Raw genomic sequence first — 18,057 nt, 5'->3', positions numbered from 1 at the left:
GGTGGGTCTTCCATGAAGGACTGTGCTTCTGAGGCATTGTGGGACTTTTTGGTTTTGTAATAAACTGAAAGTGCAGGTGAACTCCATCAAATACAACGTATAGACCTAAACCTGTAATGCACATCTACCTTATGACACTCAAAAAATGATGCAGACTTTGCAACACAATTCTGAAGACGAAGCCATTATTGTAAAAATGCTTAATGTAGCACAAATAAAAAACTGTTTAAAGTCAATATTGTAAATGTTTTGCTGAATAAATACGACAAACGTAGAACTAAAAAAATGACAGCTGTAAGAAGCCGTCAACCATGAGAGTGTCTGTAACACACCCGATAGTTCCCACTCGTCATCAGTGCAGGCTCATTGACGGGAGCTTCGCAGCCACAGCTCACACTTAAGCAGCCTTTTCATCATCATTGCATCTATGAATATTCGGTGAATTTGGAGTGTCCTTGAAGGTGGCATCATTATCTCGTAATTATTAGGCCTTCATAACACGATGCTGACTAAATGATCTCAGCTTGCGTCATGTTAACTGGCTCTGTGGTGCTTATTCTCAAAGTTTAACACACTCGTTTATGGTAGTTGCAGCATAAAAGGGGCTTAAAAATTAGGCAATAAAAAAAAACAGTCTGATGGGTGGTTTGGAGATGTTATGGCAATCATTGATTTAGGTGTGAATATTATGGATCATCTGTCAGCTGACCTGAAGGGCTTCAGACACACCAATTACAGCTGAACATTTACAGGCACGCCCAAACCCACAAGAGAATAGACAAAAATCTTTAAGGTTGTTGTTGAAAAATGACTAGATTACAGATTTCATGTGACTCGTGCTCTCAGAGCCCTGAGGAGATGCCAGAATACTAATGAACGCTGTAATTTCCTTTGGTTTTGTACATGTCAAAAGCTCTCCTTTTAATGAAAATGTGTGTATATATATAGAGGATGGCGCTCTTTTAGTTAGAGTAAGACTGCATAAATATGCTCAGAGCATAAGCTAAACCGTGTTCCACTTGAATGATTAAGCTGCTGTGTGATGGGTTTCTTCTCATCTGTCCCAAAAATCCTGCAGCAGCATCTTCCCATTTATTACATGTGTGCTGCAGTCATTTTTTTCTTTAATATGTAATTCATCACAGGAGCAAACCTTGGTACTGCTTGAAAAAACACATTTTAATAATAGGGCAAGAAGTACATTCATTTTTTTGTTTTCTTTTGGTAAAGGTCCAGCTTACTGGAATCTACACTTTTTTTCAATTAGACATTAATATGGAAAATGTAACAAAATAAAAGTATTTGTTAAATATCGATGTAAAGTTGTTTTTCCCCATCACTTCAGAGCATAGAACTTTATTTACAGAACACTTTGTATTTACACGAAAACACTGACTTTCTTTAGTACTAAAATGAAAATGGTTGTAGGCACACATGAGGAGGCATTGTAGTACAAGGTTTTAAAAGCACACATTACATTTTATAAGCCTTAGGATTGCTCAAAGCTAAATGTAAAGTTTCAGTCTTCTAAAAGTGCAGATGGAATTGGAATACTCACGTGAAGGTGATAGAAAGTACAACAGGAAATTGGACACTTGACTCTACAACATGCAGACTAGCACCCAACTCAGGAGTCTTTGTAGTAGTTATTAAAATTAATACGCAGCAGAAAATCCTCCAAATGAGGCTGATATCCTCTGTTCACCAGCTTTGTAACCACTGAGGGAGGAAAGGAGACCATTAAATGAGGTTAATGCGTCCACCGCATCTATGAATAAATAAAACACTTAGGGCAAGCAGCCTAATACTTCTGTACATTTGGTGCCTTTTTAAGCTACGTACACCCACACCAACAATTTTAGATTATTTTTTTTGCCTGGCTTCACACTGCTGGGATATTTTAGACCCTAGCAATCGATCATTTTAGAAATGTTGAAGAGTTTTCTTACATGTTATGCAAACTGAAACTGAAAGGGACTATGTTGCTGCTCACATTTAGCTTCCTGACTCTTCTGAGTCTCCAACAACTGATCAGCACAAGACCAGTTGTCTTGATGAGAGTGTAAACAACAACAACAACAGGGAAGCAGATGAGCTTTTTCTTCTTTTTTGCTAGTGTTTTTCCATTCCATCTGTGATGGTAATGCAGAAAAGTATTTAAAGCAAAAGAAAATGGTCAAACATTTCTTAATCTATAAGGCCTTAGAGTAGCTCTTTGAACTGCACATTCATTTGAATATATATATATATATATATATATATATATATATATATATATATATTTTTGTGCAAGTTTTTACTTTTTAAGAAGCATAAAACTCCATTTGCCGTAAGGAACTGTTCCGGTAGTTGTAAGTATTTGCACTGTACATCATTAGTGATGTTTTTGTGTGGAAAAAAAACAAACCAAAAATTCTGGGTTTGTTTTTAAAATTCTAGTTATGTAACTAAAATACAGTAACTTACGACTGAGTATTAGAGCCACCATGAAAGAAGAAAAATAAATATAGGAGAATGAAGTTGTAAAAGTATGAGGAAAAAAGTCAAAACTATATGAGAATAAAGTAGTAGAATTATGGAGTAAAAGAGTCAATATTTTAGGATAATAGCGTTATGGTTTCATAAATTTTAATTTGAGAAACAATGAATTTAAAGTCATACATTTATGAAGTAAAAGGCTGTTTACTTAGAAAACCATAAAAAACAACAAAAAAAGAATCAATGTCATGTTTTAATATGAGAGACTTGGATTGATTTTAAGCGGTTACTTCAGTATTTTGGTTTCATAAATAGGGAAATACTACATCTTTTAGTGAGTCTACATAGTTTTATAATATGGACAAAAAGTAATTGACAGGAAACTGGACCTCCTCTAAAAAAGATTCTTGACCCAAAAGAAGTGGATTTCCAGTGGGCGCACTGTTTACGCCGTTGGCAGTATAGCTGCAGAGGCCCAAATGCATTATGGGACATGGATTCCTATGATAAACTAAAGCCTTATGGCATCACCGTAAATGGCTAGATTGATGGATTTTGTCGGCACGCAATGTGAATGGAAGCTTACACAACCAAATTTATTTTAAAGAAAGCATGGCTGTTACTTTGAAAAATTATGAGAAAAAAATAGTAATTTACCACTTTATTCACGTAAAATTGAAAGTTGTTTTCTTGCAATTTTTCTATTTTTTTTTTCTTTTTCTTTCATGGTGGCCCTAATACGCCCTTGTAGTACCTCATATAGTCAGCATTTGACTGGTGTAAGCAGTGTGACCCCTTTGGTTAAACTACAGCTATTGATGTTTAAACAGCCTGGAAAATAAGGCAATTTTCTTGAATGCTAATCTCTTTCTTGTTTATTTAACAATTCTTGGACCTCAGAATTACCTGCAGTGCATGGTTTATTTAAAACCTTCTAGAACTTTCTTCACAAAACAGACATTTTAAAGTGTTATTTTTCTTAAAAATTTTTCTCAAATTCTTTTTATTTATGTTTTTTAGGTCATTGTGATCAGGAAAATAACAGTTATCTAGAATTACCCAGTCTTTTTTCCCCAATAACCCATTTGTCTTCTGCTTTGCGGTCCTGTGGTCTAACATGGAACAGTGTAATATTATTCAACCTTTTCTTTAACTGAATGATGGAGTTCTGTGAGTGGACCGGCACAAATGGGATTCATCCCAAGTCAGCCGATTCCCGTTTCTTTTTGTTCAAGCATCTATTAGAAGCAGAGTAACAGGAGGTCGATATGTGAGGTGTTATTCAACCCAGCCTTACCTTTAAAGAGGAAGTGGGAGTAATACTTGAAGGTGTTGTATGACTGCTGCATGGCAATGAAGCTCGGATGCACAGCCTCCCCCTGCTGGTTGTCCCACGGCTGTGCAATTAGTTGGGCCCGAAACTTGAGGATCAGACTAAAGATGCTATGAATGATGTTCATGACTGGAGCTGCTTTGTCTGTCAGAAGACCCCTGGGAAAGTCACAGAAGGGAGGACTTCAAAGCTTAAGTAACATTAAAGGAATCTTTGTTTTTTTTTAATGGTTTTTCAGCCAGTAAAAGGATGACACTCGCAGCGTGATGCTGACAACCTCTCCTGAGCAAATTCTCCTAAGTTTAAATGATTCATCAATGACTGACTGAGTTTACAAATGAGTTTCTCGTGTGTCTGGAATTCAAATAAGTGTTTTTAAAACAAGCTGAAGTCATTCAAAATGCAAAGTGAACCACTGCAACCCAAAAACACTATTATAGTTTTTGTTACAACTTTTCTGCAGCAAGGTGATCTAAAAATTGTCATTAACATCTAAAATTTTGATACACAAGGAGATGCTAAGGTAATATATTTAATAAAATGACCACAACTTGACAGCCAGCTGTGCCAGTTATTTTAGCCCAGTTTGACTCTTTAATAACCTTTTAGGTTGAATTTTTCTTCTTGTGTCTGCAAATCTTTTATAATTGTAATTTCAAAACCAATTCTATTAGGCTGAGAGAACAAAAATTAGCATCTGCTAATCTGTCTTTCTGGCCCTTTTAAAAAAAGAAAGATCAGCAGGAATCTGACAATCAACTAAAAAGTTGATTTTCCTGCAAGTCCCTTTGAAGCAGACGTGTAGTTCCGATTCTCACCTGAAGATGGCTCTGTTGAGGTAGTCTGCATGTGTGCGGTGGATGGCATCCAGGTCATTGACAGTAGCCAGCTTGGCAGTGAACTCACTCCAGGACACTTGCAGGATCTGGTTAGCGATGTAGCCTTGAATGACTTTAACAAAATGCTGCATCTCGTGGCGGTACAGCTGCAGCTGGCGGAACTGCACGGAGCGGCCTGCACCTTTCACCAGTGCTGAGGGGGGCGAGAAAAGCCAAGGGATGACAAATGCAACTAAACCAAAGCCCACAACTAACCATTTGCTATTGCATCATGGGAGAAAAAGAATACTGTACTACTATTTAGGGTATGACGACGTGAATTTGTAGTTTTTCTTTATAACAAGATGACGTACAAAGAAGGGGAATAAGATTGACCTAACAACAATATTCTATTGGTTGACTAATTTATTATGATTTTCCTCCCGATTTAATATGTTTGGAAAAAAGGCAGACTTCTGTTTAAAACAAACATATATGCTCTTATGGCCTGGACCCTGACAGGATTCAAACAGACTGAAACTGGAATATGCAGCATCTTTACAGTGATTGATAGTAATGCGAGCTGAAGCTTTATTCCAATTTTCAACATTTTTAGGAGAAAAGGCTTTGCATTCCGTACATAATGTCCTATTAACGTTTTTTCATAACCTCGCTGAACTTCTATCCACTCTCTACGACCCTCTGTCTTTTCTTTTTTTTTCTCAACTCAGACCTTCCATCCACACTAGTGAACAAGAAAGAATTACCGCACAATCCAGCATTACTATTGCTTTTTCATGGGTAAATTAGGGACGCAAACGATGATCATCTTTCAAACTCGAATCTTTTAGCTCCGCGTCTCCCTGTTACCTGTTTAGGACAGATTCATAGTTTACAGGAACCTTTTATTTGACAGACCTGAGATATTTTCAAACTAAATCACATCTGCTAACATCGTCTAATCACTTGTTCAATCTGATTAAGATTAAGATGCAAGATTCATTTATTTTGTGATTGTCAGTGAAAACAACGAAAATGCGTTTGGAGCATCAACAGCAACAGTCACTCAGTTCAATTCACCAAATTCTAAAAGTCTCTATTCCCCCAACTTTTAAGATAAATCAGTCTAACTCTGTTGAAAAACGGTTGCCCTCCAACCAGGTTAATAAACCTGGCCTTTAAAGTGACTTTGAAAATCATCAGACGTTCACCTCATTTTAATTGACTTGTGGTTTTTTTCTCCAGTACAAATGATCCAATTCTTAAGTCTATAAAAAGGCAGTTGCTCAACAACCCTATCAAACCTCGAAGCTTAGTGCTTTACAACACTCTAGCCTGACTGTGCTTTGTATAAATAAATGATAAGAGGAATTCAAGGTTCTCCAACATGAATATTTTATAAGCAGCTGATGCAGAACAGGAAGGGTCTTATCTCTCCACCTCCTCACCTGTCCTCTTGAGGTGAAACCAGACATCCCGGAGGCTCCACACCATGTGTTTGAGCTGCAGCAGGAATGAAAACAAGCGGTTGTACTTGTTCATGCAGCTGTCAGTGATGATGATATTCAAAGGCCAGTCCACCTGAAAGAAAGGCATACGGAGAAAAAAAATGAATAAAAAGGTACCGGTGTAAGGAGGAGCATTTCACAGAATGGTGCAAAAGAGGAAAGTGATGGATGAAAGGGAGAGAAGTTTGAATACAGAAAAAATGATGAAGGAGGTGAGGATTGTGAAGGACAAAGTGGTCAGAGAAGAGAAGTTTTAATAAAAGAGGAACTCTGGTGACAAAAAGGGCAAACATGTAGCAAGCTGTGCAGATAAATCAGGAGGACTTGAGATCTGGAGAGATGAAACACCTGGATTTAAAATAGACGAGAGTTACCATAAGGAAGTGGACATGATTAGCCCAATTAACCACAGTGTGTCTCCCAAAACAAACAAATGCAAACAGTCTTTGCGGCTGAGCCGTTTACATGCAGGATAAGCTTATTTTCCACACCCATAGTGGTTTGTCAAAACATGACAGGCTGAAGAAAAAAGAGCGCATCCATGGGACCTGTCTCATTTCCCTAATTTACACATCCTCCACTCCTCTCATCGCATTCTGGTCCTCCCAACCACAGACGTGATTGGAGAAGACCAAGGTGAGAGAAGACGAGGTGACAGGCGTTAAACAAATGGAGACATCCTTGTAAATATCTGAGACATCACTTTAAATTAGTGTCAATTAAATGTGACACTGGCCACATTTGCAGCTTGCAAACACATCGTAAATGATTTCCACAATAACACCTAATGTGCTATAAACCATGTAGAATTTGTAGATGCCAAAACTACGATCAGCTTAAGGTCCCACTCTTATCGTCTTATGATCCATTTTCAGTGAGTTCCCAGTGCTTTTTTAATTATTATTATGCTGTTTTTAGACAAAATAAAAAAAACAATAGTTTTCTAGGGCATAGTTTGTGCAAAGCGGCAGGAGTTTAGAAATTTGCTTGAGTCGGGGGCGGGACTGTTGGTAAAGAGCAACCCCACCCCCAATTCCCATCACCCATCTGTTTACACTCTCTCCCGCCCTTCATACCCCACTCCTGGGTTTCTATTACAGAAACTAGTGATGTCTGAACGCGGGTGTGAGTTTTGGACTATGGCGACATTTTGCATCTTCAGCTCTCCGCTTACAGAACCCATCACTGCGAATCGTATTCTCTGCTCTCTTGGTCTGCACTCAAAGTCAGGTCACAGAGACGTTGGCTAACCTAATAAGGCGATTCTGGGTAAACCGCCTCCATACCTGTGCCGTCTTCTATCTTCTACTCAAAGCATATTTAATTCTTACTCTTCACTCAGATTGCCTCTCTTCTCTTCTCTTCCCAGATTCCACACAGAATTAGGAAAAAACAGCCTTTTCTATTGCTGCTCCACTTTCTTAGAATCAAATTCAAAACTCTGCGTCTGTGTGACCCAATTCCCTTGAACTGCTTTAAAGCAAAGCTTTTTGAACTTTTAGAAGAAACTGCACGTCACTCTTGACCTGACTGTATAACTCATGATTTAACCTTCCTATTTATATTAGACTCTTCATTTTAACTGGATTTTATTTCACATTTATTGTTAACAGTATGTTTTTATTGTGATGGTGCCTTTCAGCCCAGGTCTCTCTTGAAAAAGAGATCTGACCTCAATGGGACTTCCTGGTAAAAGAAAGGTTAAATACAAAAACTAGCATTAGCGGTGCAACAAAAACATTGAAGCTATCCAGCCATACAGTTTGAAGGCAGACACGAGCTCGGACGAGTAAAACAAAGACATACATGGATCTGTTTGTCTGCAAGTGGATGCATCAAAATGGAGCTGGTGGCCCGCCCATTTGTATTTTCTAAATCACAACTACAAGCTTTTTCAAACTGCAATGTTTTTGTCTGCTACTGATTTACAATAATTTAAAAAAAAGGAATACCATCATTTTTTGAGACTCATTTCTAAATAACAGGCAGAATAACAGGAAAAATAAGACGAGCCTCTATGATTTTCCAGCCTCACCTTGTAGCGTAGCTCCAGACAGTTCAGAGAGTCCGGTGCGTGGGGATGAAAGGTCTCCGGAAGGAAGCGGAGCGCAAATGTAAAGTTTGCGGCTAAAGGCGTGTCCCCATGCAAGCTGTACTGCAGGGCCTTACTGAGGATGGAGTTCAGGACCAGAGGGGTGAGCAGCTCACCAGGTGTCTGACCACTGACCATCTGGACGACAGGAAACATTGTTCAAAGGAACACACAGCGGACAAATGTGATGCTTTCTTCAATAAATGTCCTGTTAAAGCTCAGGAGTTGGAGGGGTTTGTTTCATAACAACCAGACTGGAAGCTGATTAAGAGATTAGCTTCCTGTCAAAATGAAGGTGTGCTAGCGAGTAAAATTAGTGCTCTGCCTTGATAAATAACACCTTCTGTCTCCTGGGCCTCAGGAGACAGATGCATATGAATGTTTCAGCAGAACAGCACTGAGGTGTCGAAGGAGGTACTTGGTATTTCAAGGAAGAAAGCTTGACACAAGCAGAAATCTGTCAGTGATTGTAGTCAAGAAATTCTTTCAGTGTCAAGCGTCAGCACTGCTAGAAACTGCAATGCTGCTCGTGTGACTCTGACCTAATCTAAAAGTACTTATTACTGCAATTTTTAAAATGATACGTTAGTCTTTCCTTTTAAAGAATCCATCTTCTAAAATCAGCCTTAAACATATTAAATTATAGGGGGGGGGGGACTTCACAAAAGTCACTTTTCTGGTCGTGAGCCAAATAAAAACCCTAATAAAATGAAAAATTGCGCGTAATTAATCTGTGTTTTCACAAGCAACTTAATTACTGCAGAATACGCTAAAAATATAAACTAAGATCATAAGAAAATCCGGCACAAACTGAGTTCCTATCCTAACTCCAGACACCAGCTTTCTTAATCTGAGCAAAACGAAATGAGCAGGAACATCACCTTTTCAAAGAGCCGATCACTAAGCGACTGTGCAAACTCTCCGTCCTCCATCAGCAAGAAGTGACGCAGCACCTCAAAGTGCTTTTCCACACCTATTTCCACAAAGAAGTAGTCCACCACGGCTTTATTCACCAACGACACACTGGAGAGGAGAAGTAAAACAAATTTAGACGTCACAATCTGTTCCAGAAACCTTTTCTGCTCCTTATCTTCTCCTGTGAGGGTCTCCATTGATTTACAGAAGTGAAATTTAAGGATTTTAAGACCTTTTAAAGAACACTTAAAATCTAATTTAAGACCAAGAGTACTGTTCTGCTGTTTCTTGCTCTACACATTGATTCAATTCCCATGATCCCCATTGAGCCGTGTTGAAACGTCCTTCAGCAAAGCGTGCAGTTTGCTTCAAAAGGATTTTCCTCTGAACTGGTTTTAAAAAGTAATCCCTATTTTCAGGACATTTCTCCACGAATTTGCACTTTTCCATTTCCGCGCTCCGACGAGCATGAGCTAAATAGCTAGCTGAGCTTAAACGATCTACGACCAGTTCACGACCTTTTGACACAGCAGTCCTGGGAACGTTTCTTCAAAGGGAGAGGAAGTGACATCGCCTGGGCGAGAACAAACTATTCAACAAGAATTTAAGACGATTGAATGCTTTTCAAGTCTTATTAGAATACAATTGAGTTTAAGACCTTTTAAGGCTTTTCAAGGATGCATTTTGCTTATTTTCCTCTAACATGGAGTATTTCATTTATATAGAAAGAGAATGAGAACGTTGCTTTGTCACACACAGAAAAGGGAAACCATGGGGGGCTGCAGGGACACAGCAGGTGGAGCGAGTTTAGAAAAAGTTGTTCTAAACCGTCTGTGAAATCCCACCTTCTTTTTGGTTTCCTTTGAAATACCTAAAAGTTACCTAACATGATTGGAGCTGGCAGTCATGCAGAGGTCTCAGACAAAAAAAACAAATACTCACTGTGTGATGAGTGGGGCAGTGACAGAGTGTTTTATCAACACAGGCAGGGAAACCATTTCACTCAGCTGGACAGATGTGGTGTCTGTGGATCTGCGGAGTGTGGGCTCCATAGGAAGGCCCCAGGGGCCCCGAGTTACCTGCTTCAGCAGCTGACTCTCAGGAGACAAATCTGTGCAGATTTGGAAAGAAAAAAGAAAGAAAAAGATCAAACTGTGCCTAAAATACTAATATTACACAAGACAATGTAACTCAAACAACTAAAAGATTGGAAAGTTGAGGATTTATTGTCAAAACAAAGAGTTTCTATGAAAAAAATCTGGTTTTAGTGGTTGCACTAAAGCCCTAATTTTATTAAATATTGCTTTCTATCGGCAAGTATTTGGATAAGGTATATTCCTGCAGCAATCGGCATAGGATTAATTCAGAATAAGTGCTTCAAATGCAATTACTTATTCAAAGGGTTTTGTTAAGAACTTTGCCCAACATTTCATCTCTTCTCTGTTGACCTGAGTTGGGTCTTTGGGATTACAGGTTTGAAGTTTTCCAAATCTGAAAGATGCCCAGGCCCTAAATCGGATCTGAAGGAAGTCCACATCGGGGTGGAAATCTCTGCTGAAAGCTTAGAGGACACTGCGAATAGAAAGGAGCTGTACTGTGGGGCATCAGCTAACATATTCCAACCACTAAGCATCAGCAGTCAGCAGGTGGAGCACGTAGTGTTTTGGAAAACCTGAGGACAGAGATTGACACCTGCATAACTCTGCTCTGTTAACATACCAGCAATGCTTGATGCAGAATCTCCACGCTTCAATTTTAATACTCAGCAAGTTGAGACATTTTAACCCCAACAAACATTAAAAAGAATTCATCCTCGTTGCCAGATCACGTCAAATCCCCTCTGACCTAAAACATCTTTATTTTTTTTCACCATAAAACACAAATCAAAAGTCTCCAGAATGATAAAGCCGGCCGGTTCAACCTCCGAAACCACTCAGGTCGTCAGTGATGAGAAAAGCCAGACTCATCCCTCTAGAACTATTCTAAACAATTCACACTGCATCCTGAGTGTTTTTATCCATTTCTTTCTGCTTATCTATCCTCCCGAGACCATGTGTGAACATGGGGACAAATAGCTTAGAGAAATAAAAATGCACTCCGTATTAAAGCCCAGATCTCAGGAGGATATGATGAGTTTTTAACTCTTAAATCCTGGATTTACCCCTAGGAGACATTTCAAAAAACAATTGTGTTTTTATAATGTATTAAAAACATTAATTTATTTTTTTAAATGGTTATTTGTATGATAGAACTAAACACAGTTTTCTCTCTATATATATACTTTAAAAGCAATTTTCAAATGATTGATTTTCTGCATGACCTTAGATCATTTATATACAGTGTTTCACATTTTCTTTAGATTAAAACTATAAACCAAACAACCATACTTTTTTCTTTTTTTTTAGATATTGATAAGTTCAACAATATTCAACAATATTCAATTTATCATATTTGATGAATAAAGCAGAGCAACACGCCAGATGTGTATTACATTTCAAAAATTCCACTGTGAACTCTTTGCAAACTTTACTTTATAGTCTCCTTGCTATACGGTTTTATTGACCAAGCATGGAGAGTAAAATCTTTCTGGTGAATAAATGAATTCTTTTGAGCAAAAATAGTCAGGAGGACAGAAAATAAATAACAAAAAAGGTGAAAGACTTTCTATTTGGATGCTTCGCTTGAATATTGAGTATCAGGTACAAATTGTACCATTTGTGACTATTTGCTACAATGTGTTACTTCTCATCTGCTCCAGACAGACACTGTATGACAGCCCAATGGTGTATGGTGCACAAAAATATTCCAACTTTTCCGTAAAAACTACATCTCAGAGGAACCAATCATTGCAATCCAGCAGCTGTTTTCCACTCACCCAAAAAGTTGTAAAAGTCTTCATAGTGTTCCACCTGGTAATGAGAAGACAAAGCCGAGATGTATTCCTCCTCGTAGCTTTCAACGGAGGACGACTTCACACCGAACGCATGGGACGGGCTTTCTTCAAGCTGCTCGCAGCTGCTGCCTGAAGAGAAACACGACTACTTTTAACGGAGATAAACCTCAACCTGTTGTGAGAATTTCATTTAGTCTCTCAGAACAAAGCAGCTATAACATGATATCCAGAACTGCAATGTCACTGGGGCAGATTTAAAAGAGGAGGAAAGCAATAACATTTAAGGGGAGCCTAACATACATACTTTGGGACTCAAATGCCCCTTTTTGTTTTTTATTTGTTCCTAGAGTGAATCCTGTGTTGAATAGACAGTTTTCAAATAATGCAAAAAGTATAAAACGATGACTTTCCCGGTAATCAAAGTTCAATCTATTGACAATCTATTGATGTGTTTACTTGAGTTTTTTATTTTAAAGGAGAATCTCCAAGTTGTTCTGGTACTATTAGAACAGGGAGAACCGTTTTTGGAATTGAATTACATTTAGATGAAGGATCATGGCATCATCTCTTGAGCTACACTGCAGAACCTAAAACTGAACAATCCAAAGCATTTAGATGACGAACCTTTGCCGTCCTCCTCCGTTGACTTTTTCGGGTGTCCATCATCTTTTTCTTTCAACACACAGCCCAGTCCAAGTGAGGAGTCTGATGAGTGGCCGTACATGCTGCCTGGAAGTGTGGCGGGCGGCTGCTCTGTGCCCAAGACCACACAACCAACCCCAAGGTTTGAATCAGACGAGTGGCCATATGTGCTTCCTGGTAGCTGTGATGGCGGTGGTTCCGTTTTAGAGACAACGCAGCCGATGCCTAAATGTGAGTCCGATGAATGACCATGCTCGCTGCCGGGTAAAGGAGAGAGCTTTGGTTCATATCCTGAAACGACACATCCGATGACCAGTGCTGAGTCGGAAGAGTGACCGTAAGAGCTTCCAGGCAAGGACTGCAGAGGCGGTTCTGCTCCTGATACCACACATCCCGGTTGGAGGATGCAGTCTGAAGCGTGCCCATGCTCACTCCATCGAGGTTGATTTTCTGGGATGTTGGACACAAACTCCCCTAGTTTTATATTAGCATCTGAGGAGTGACCGTGGATGCTGGGAACAGGATGGAGAGCTACAACATCTGAAACGTTCTCTCCCACTTTAATGTGAGCATCTGAACAATGACCATATACACTTGGTGGAGGCACAGGCGCCATGATGTCTGACCATAGGTCCCCAACAAGGATGTGAGCATCTGACACATGGCCGTGGATATTCCGAACAGGGACAAGGGGCACAAATTCAGTAGCATTTTCCCCAATTTTGATGTGAGAATCAGAAGAGTGTCCGTACAGGCTGCATGCCGGTGGAGGGGTATCAACGTCTGAAACGTGTTCTCCAATTTTGATGTGGGAATCGGATGAATGACTACGGGCTATTGAAGGTTGAGCCAAAACTCCCACGTCAGGAACATATTGTCCAACTTTGATGTGAGCATCAAAAGAATGGCCAGGGATGCCTGTTGACGGTTGAGGGGCTTTAGCATCTGAGAGCAGCTCTTCAGCCTTAACGGAACCCATTGAAACAAGACTTTGACAAGGTAAAAGATTGTCAAAAGCTGTATTGTGAGCTTCTGAGCTCTGATCTTGAGGTTTTTGTCCTTCAGACTCAACTCCATTATCAGGAAGACTTAACTGAGGTCTGCCACCGCTTTGATTATTGCCATTGTCCTGTGTTGTCACAGTTTGGCCCTGGGCTGCATCAACTTTCACAGTTGTAACAGACTGACCTGCATCTTCATATCCCTCTGGGTTACTTTTCAAATTCCTTTTTTCGCTATCTTGTGGCAGTTGGAGTGCAGGTTCCTCGTGACTGCTACCTGTGAGTACTTGATGTCCATGAACAGTGGTTTTCTGGGGTTCTTCTGGTGTGTAGTGCCCCAAAACAAAGTTGGATTTAGAGGGATGCCCAAAAGGACTGGGTTTAGGGATGCCCTCCTCAACTTGACACAGGTTTTCCTCAGTTCCTATCTGGTTTTGCATCAATTTAGGCAGAACCGCTGGTCCCCAATGTGGCCTTTCCTGGATTGTGGTTTGGCTAATGATACCCTCAAGTGGACTAAAGGGGGCACTAAAGTCATAGTCTATAAGCTGTGCAGTGGGTACGGCTTGAGGTAGTTCAGATCCAATGATCTCTAGGGCTTTATCTACTTGCTGACTGTCTGGATTTGGTGAGTTAGGGTCCAAGTCATTGATGCCTTCAGGGATAAGAGCAAAAGCTGCATTATTTGGACCATGTGGGGGGGACTCCACTCCAGAGTTCTGAATGTCCTCGGATGGCTCCTCCTCAGTTGAACATTTCTGTTAAAAGAGTGTTAAACTTGACTATAATGCCAAATAATATAATATAAAAATATCTCATTAAGAAATATCATGGAAACTAAGACAGACTAGAAGCTTTTCGGTGATACCATTACTTGTTGTGCAGAGGGCAAGGGCTGCAGTTCTTCTATGGGAGGTCGTTCCTTGCCCAAGGGATATTTCTCCAGTATTGCCTGGAAAAAGGTCATAGAGGCTAATTAAATAAACCATTTATCATATTTTACACAAATTCTGTGCTTTTTGTTAGTTTTACACCAAGCAATACATTTTGAAACAACTTTTCCTAAAACCTGATGGTAAAGAGTTTCAAGGGCAAACATTAGAACAATCAGTCTTTCTTTTGTTGTGTGTGTATTCATCCCCAACCTGTATGTTCTGCCTGTCAACCATGAAGAACTGAGTGCGAGCATCATCGAGTCTCATTCGCTGCACTCTCCACAGGGCTCGTCTCTCTCTGCGAGCTGCTTCTTCTGACAGACGGCTGTACTGAGCAATCAGCTCCTTTCTGGATATTGGGAATACAAACAAAACATGACAATAAACCTTAAAACTTAAGACAAAGTCAAATAAAGACAAGGGGAGGAAGATACATACAGTTGAAGCAGGCAGTACTACCCTTTTATTAAAGTCCCCACTACTCATAAATCTGCAAGCATGTGCTTATTTTTTCGTATAACATTCACTATTTTCCTAACCTCTGAGATCTTCTTGACTTTAAAAAACAAAGATGTTAATAATGAAATCCATTATCTGTCGACTAAACCTGAGACTGATTGTTTGTCTTTTGCATCCAAGATACCTAGGTCTTACATTTTGTTAGTGTGAAATGTGAAGATGAAAAACTTTCAGTGGTATGTTCAACTTTCAACTCCATTGAAAATTGTGTTTTTGATGTTTTGAATGTGTTCTTGTGGTATTTTTCTCATGATAGAAGGCATAAATCAAGAAAATTAAGATTATAGTTGTGTTTCTGAGTATTTCTTTATTCAAATTGTTGTGAATCAGGAGCAGACGAAAAAATTCTGTTTGAAAAAACTTGTAGTTGCGGCATAGAAGGTAAGCACAAGCTTCCTGCTCTGCTCCATTCTGATGCATCCACTTGTAGACAAATATATCCATGAACGTCTTTGTTTTCCTGGTCTAAGCTGAGTTGTGGCTCAACTGTACAGCTGGATAGCTCCAATATTGTTTTTCTTACTATATGTAAGAAACATGTTTACACTGTTTGATGGTTAAAAAAGCCTGAAAGGTAATACAGACAGACCTGGCTCTCTCTTCCAGTTGCTCTTCTAGGGCTTGTAGCCTCTTTTCTCTGTCTCTTAGCTCTCTGGTAAAGCTGAAGTCATCTGCCTCCTGCTTCTTCTTGGCTGCGTTTCGCCACTGGTACCAAATACAAAAGGACACATGCATTGGTTAAATATAATTTACATCATTCACTTTGCATTCTAAAACTTTCTAGAACATACTTAGTTGTCATTCTCAATCAATTTTCTTCTAGACAGAAGTGTTGGTGCACAATCTGTTAGAATTGTCAGGTTTCAAAACCCAGTTCTACAGTTGATCTACCTCCTGCTCCTGCTCCAATTGCTGCTTCAGCTCCTCAAAGCGCTCTCTCTTTTTGGCCTCCTCAGCCAGACGTAGTGACACTTGACGCCCTGCGGGAGTTGACGGAGATAACAGTGGGCTACTCCGCCCTCCGCAGACAGAAAAGCACATGACATCTCCAACTCTCTTTCATGAGCACGCGCTCTGACACCAGACGACATCACCATCTGCCCAAAATGAAACAGGCCTATGCCAAGACATGCACAGAGTATACGACTAGACATTTACCACGCCAATCAGCTGCTTTCCCCAAACACTGCGTCGCATCCTCAGAAGCAATAAATGATGTGCAGAGTTTGCCAAACTGTATGAGTGGTGGTTAGATTTTACCACCTGTAGCCATGGAAACTATTTAAATGATCCTCCCTGCAATTACCCCCACCTGGATGTCTCATGTTGGGAGTTAAGAGAACTTCACAGGAGTCACTGTGACAGTGGGGTTTATGCTGAGAAATTTGTAGAGGGTACACTCAGCTGGTGAGGGGCAAACATGAACATCAAGACGCATGTAAGAAAAAAATCATCCTCACAGCATGGGAATAACTGCGTGTTTTAGTGCGACACTAACCACGAATGCTCTCCAGGGTTTTGACTGCAGACTCTCTGACCTGATTGATCAGCTCCTGGCGGGCTTTCTCTGTTCGGAGAGCCTAACGAGGAACAGACATGGTTAACTCACATTTATCCTCCAAACCTGAATCTGGATTATTTATAGAAAAGAAGAACTAAGCCCCACTTTAAATAAGGAAAAAGAAAAAAACTACGAGTGTGTCATTACTTGCTCCTCCCGGCTGACGGCACTGTGTTTAGCGATCCTTTCCATGCGTCCACGATACACCGCACACTCCCTCTCAATCTCCTCCACCTCCTGCAGGGAGAAGGTGACAGCGATGCGGGGTGCTGGCAGCTCCGACCAGCAGATGTAGTGCTGAAGACACACATTTCTTAGAGTTAGCACTATGAAAGATGCTTCCTATTTCAGGAGATAACTTACACGACTCACCACGCTGACACCACATTCTCAAAGCTCAAAGTTCATCTCGTAAACAAAATATGCTCAACCGGCTGTCGGAAAGTGTAACGACTTTAAATTGCTTGTCTTGAAATTAAAACAAGAAATTAATTATGAGAGGAAAATTAGGTGCGGATAAAAAGAAAAAGTGGAAAAAAAATAATTAAACATTCGGATTTAATTTTAGGTTATCTGCTTCAGTTAAATCATAATTGTTGCTAATAATGATAAGTGTAACTGATGTCTTAATCTTTTAATGTTTCTTGCAGAAGGAAATCCTTGTTTTCTTTTCCCAGAACATGAAAATCAGAAAAACATCAGGGAAATGTTGATCAACTCGGTGCATAAATAAACTTTAATTAATCACATTTATTTTTAGAAAACCTGTGATCAAATAAATGAAAGTAAGAAAAAAAAAGACATCTCACAAATGTAAAGTTTAACAGGTGCATTGCATTTCATTGAATGATGTAACAAGACGCTTAAAGTGTCTTTGAAAAAGATTTATTTCAACCCAAACAGCTGTGCCCTCTTCAGTAAGCTCTTCAACTTCCTCATTATGACATTTTTACGTATTCAAGTTGACATTTTGAACTTTACATTTTCTTGTGCTTTTCACTGAATTTCAAGGTGTTTTTTTTTTATCCTTTATTCAACAGACTGTATAGTCCTACGAAAATAGCAGAAACTGTAAAACTTTAAACAGAATGTAAATGAGAGAAAGATATGAGCCCTGCAGGTAAGACAAGGCAAAGCACTATGGGAAAAAAAAACATCATGCGATGGTGAATCAGCGGGAAAATAGAAAAAACAATTTTGCTCTCCGTGGTATAATAATCAAATGACCAAATAAAAGCTAACCTTAAAGCTCAAAATGTGAGTTATCCTTTCTGCTGTGATTTAAATGTCAATTCTTATTCATCAGCACCAAAAGGGCTGCTGGTCAACAAGCTGATACGACCGACATGAAGCCTTCACAAA

At 39.5% G+C, this 18,057-nt stretch overlaps 1 protein-coding gene across 2 annotated transcripts in view; it reads right to left on the bottom strand.

Annotated features, from left to right (window-relative positions):
• Positions 1 to 1,158: 1,158 nt before the first annotated feature.
• The window catches only part of tubgcp6 (tubulin gamma complex associated protein 6), a 31,001-nt gene continuing 14,102 nt past the window's right edge, over positions 1,159 to 18,057 (bottom strand). The window contains exons 11-25 of one of the 2 annotated variants that reach the window (XM_023955651.1): positions 16,843 to 16,992; positions 16,633 to 16,714; positions 16,026 to 16,114; positions 15,724 to 15,839; positions 14,826 to 14,964; positions 14,555 to 14,632; positions 12,662 to 14,438; positions 12,020 to 12,166; positions 10,087 to 10,255; positions 9,111 to 9,252; positions 8,173 to 8,367; positions 6,078 to 6,210; positions 4,630 to 4,843; positions 3,776 to 3,969; positions 1,159 to 1,719 (exon numbers count right to left, since the gene is read on the bottom strand). In XM_023955651.1, the coding sequence (XP_023811419.1) occupies positions 1,628 to 1,719; positions 3,776 to 3,969; positions 4,630 to 4,843; positions 6,078 to 6,210; positions 8,173 to 8,367; positions 9,111 to 9,252; positions 10,087 to 10,255; positions 12,020 to 12,166; positions 12,662 to 14,438; positions 14,555 to 14,632; positions 14,826 to 14,964; positions 15,724 to 15,839; positions 16,026 to 16,114; positions 16,633 to 16,714; positions 16,843 to 16,992 (3,717 nt within the window). In that variant the 3' untranslated portion in view covers positions 1,159 to 1,627. Of the gene's footprint in view, positions 1,720 to 3,775; positions 3,970 to 4,629; positions 4,844 to 6,077; positions 6,211 to 8,172; positions 8,368 to 9,110; positions 9,253 to 10,086; positions 10,256 to 12,019; positions 12,167 to 12,661; positions 14,439 to 14,548; positions 14,633 to 14,825; positions 14,965 to 15,723; positions 15,840 to 16,025; positions 16,115 to 16,632; positions 16,715 to 16,842; positions 16,993 to 18,057 lie in introns of both variants that reach the window. The other variant, XM_023955650.1, reaches the window with a different exon arrangement.

The sequence above is a fragment of the Oryzias latipes genome, chromosome 6 (genome assembly GCF_002234675.1).
Source record: "Oryzias latipes chromosome 6, ASM223467v1".
In the NCBI taxonomy this organism is placed as follows: Eukaryota; Metazoa; Chordata; class Actinopteri; order Beloniformes; family Adrianichthyidae; genus Oryzias; species Oryzias latipes.
The sequence above is the reverse complement of the archived record's forward strand: the minus strand, read 5'-3'. Positions and strand labels throughout refer to the sequence as shown.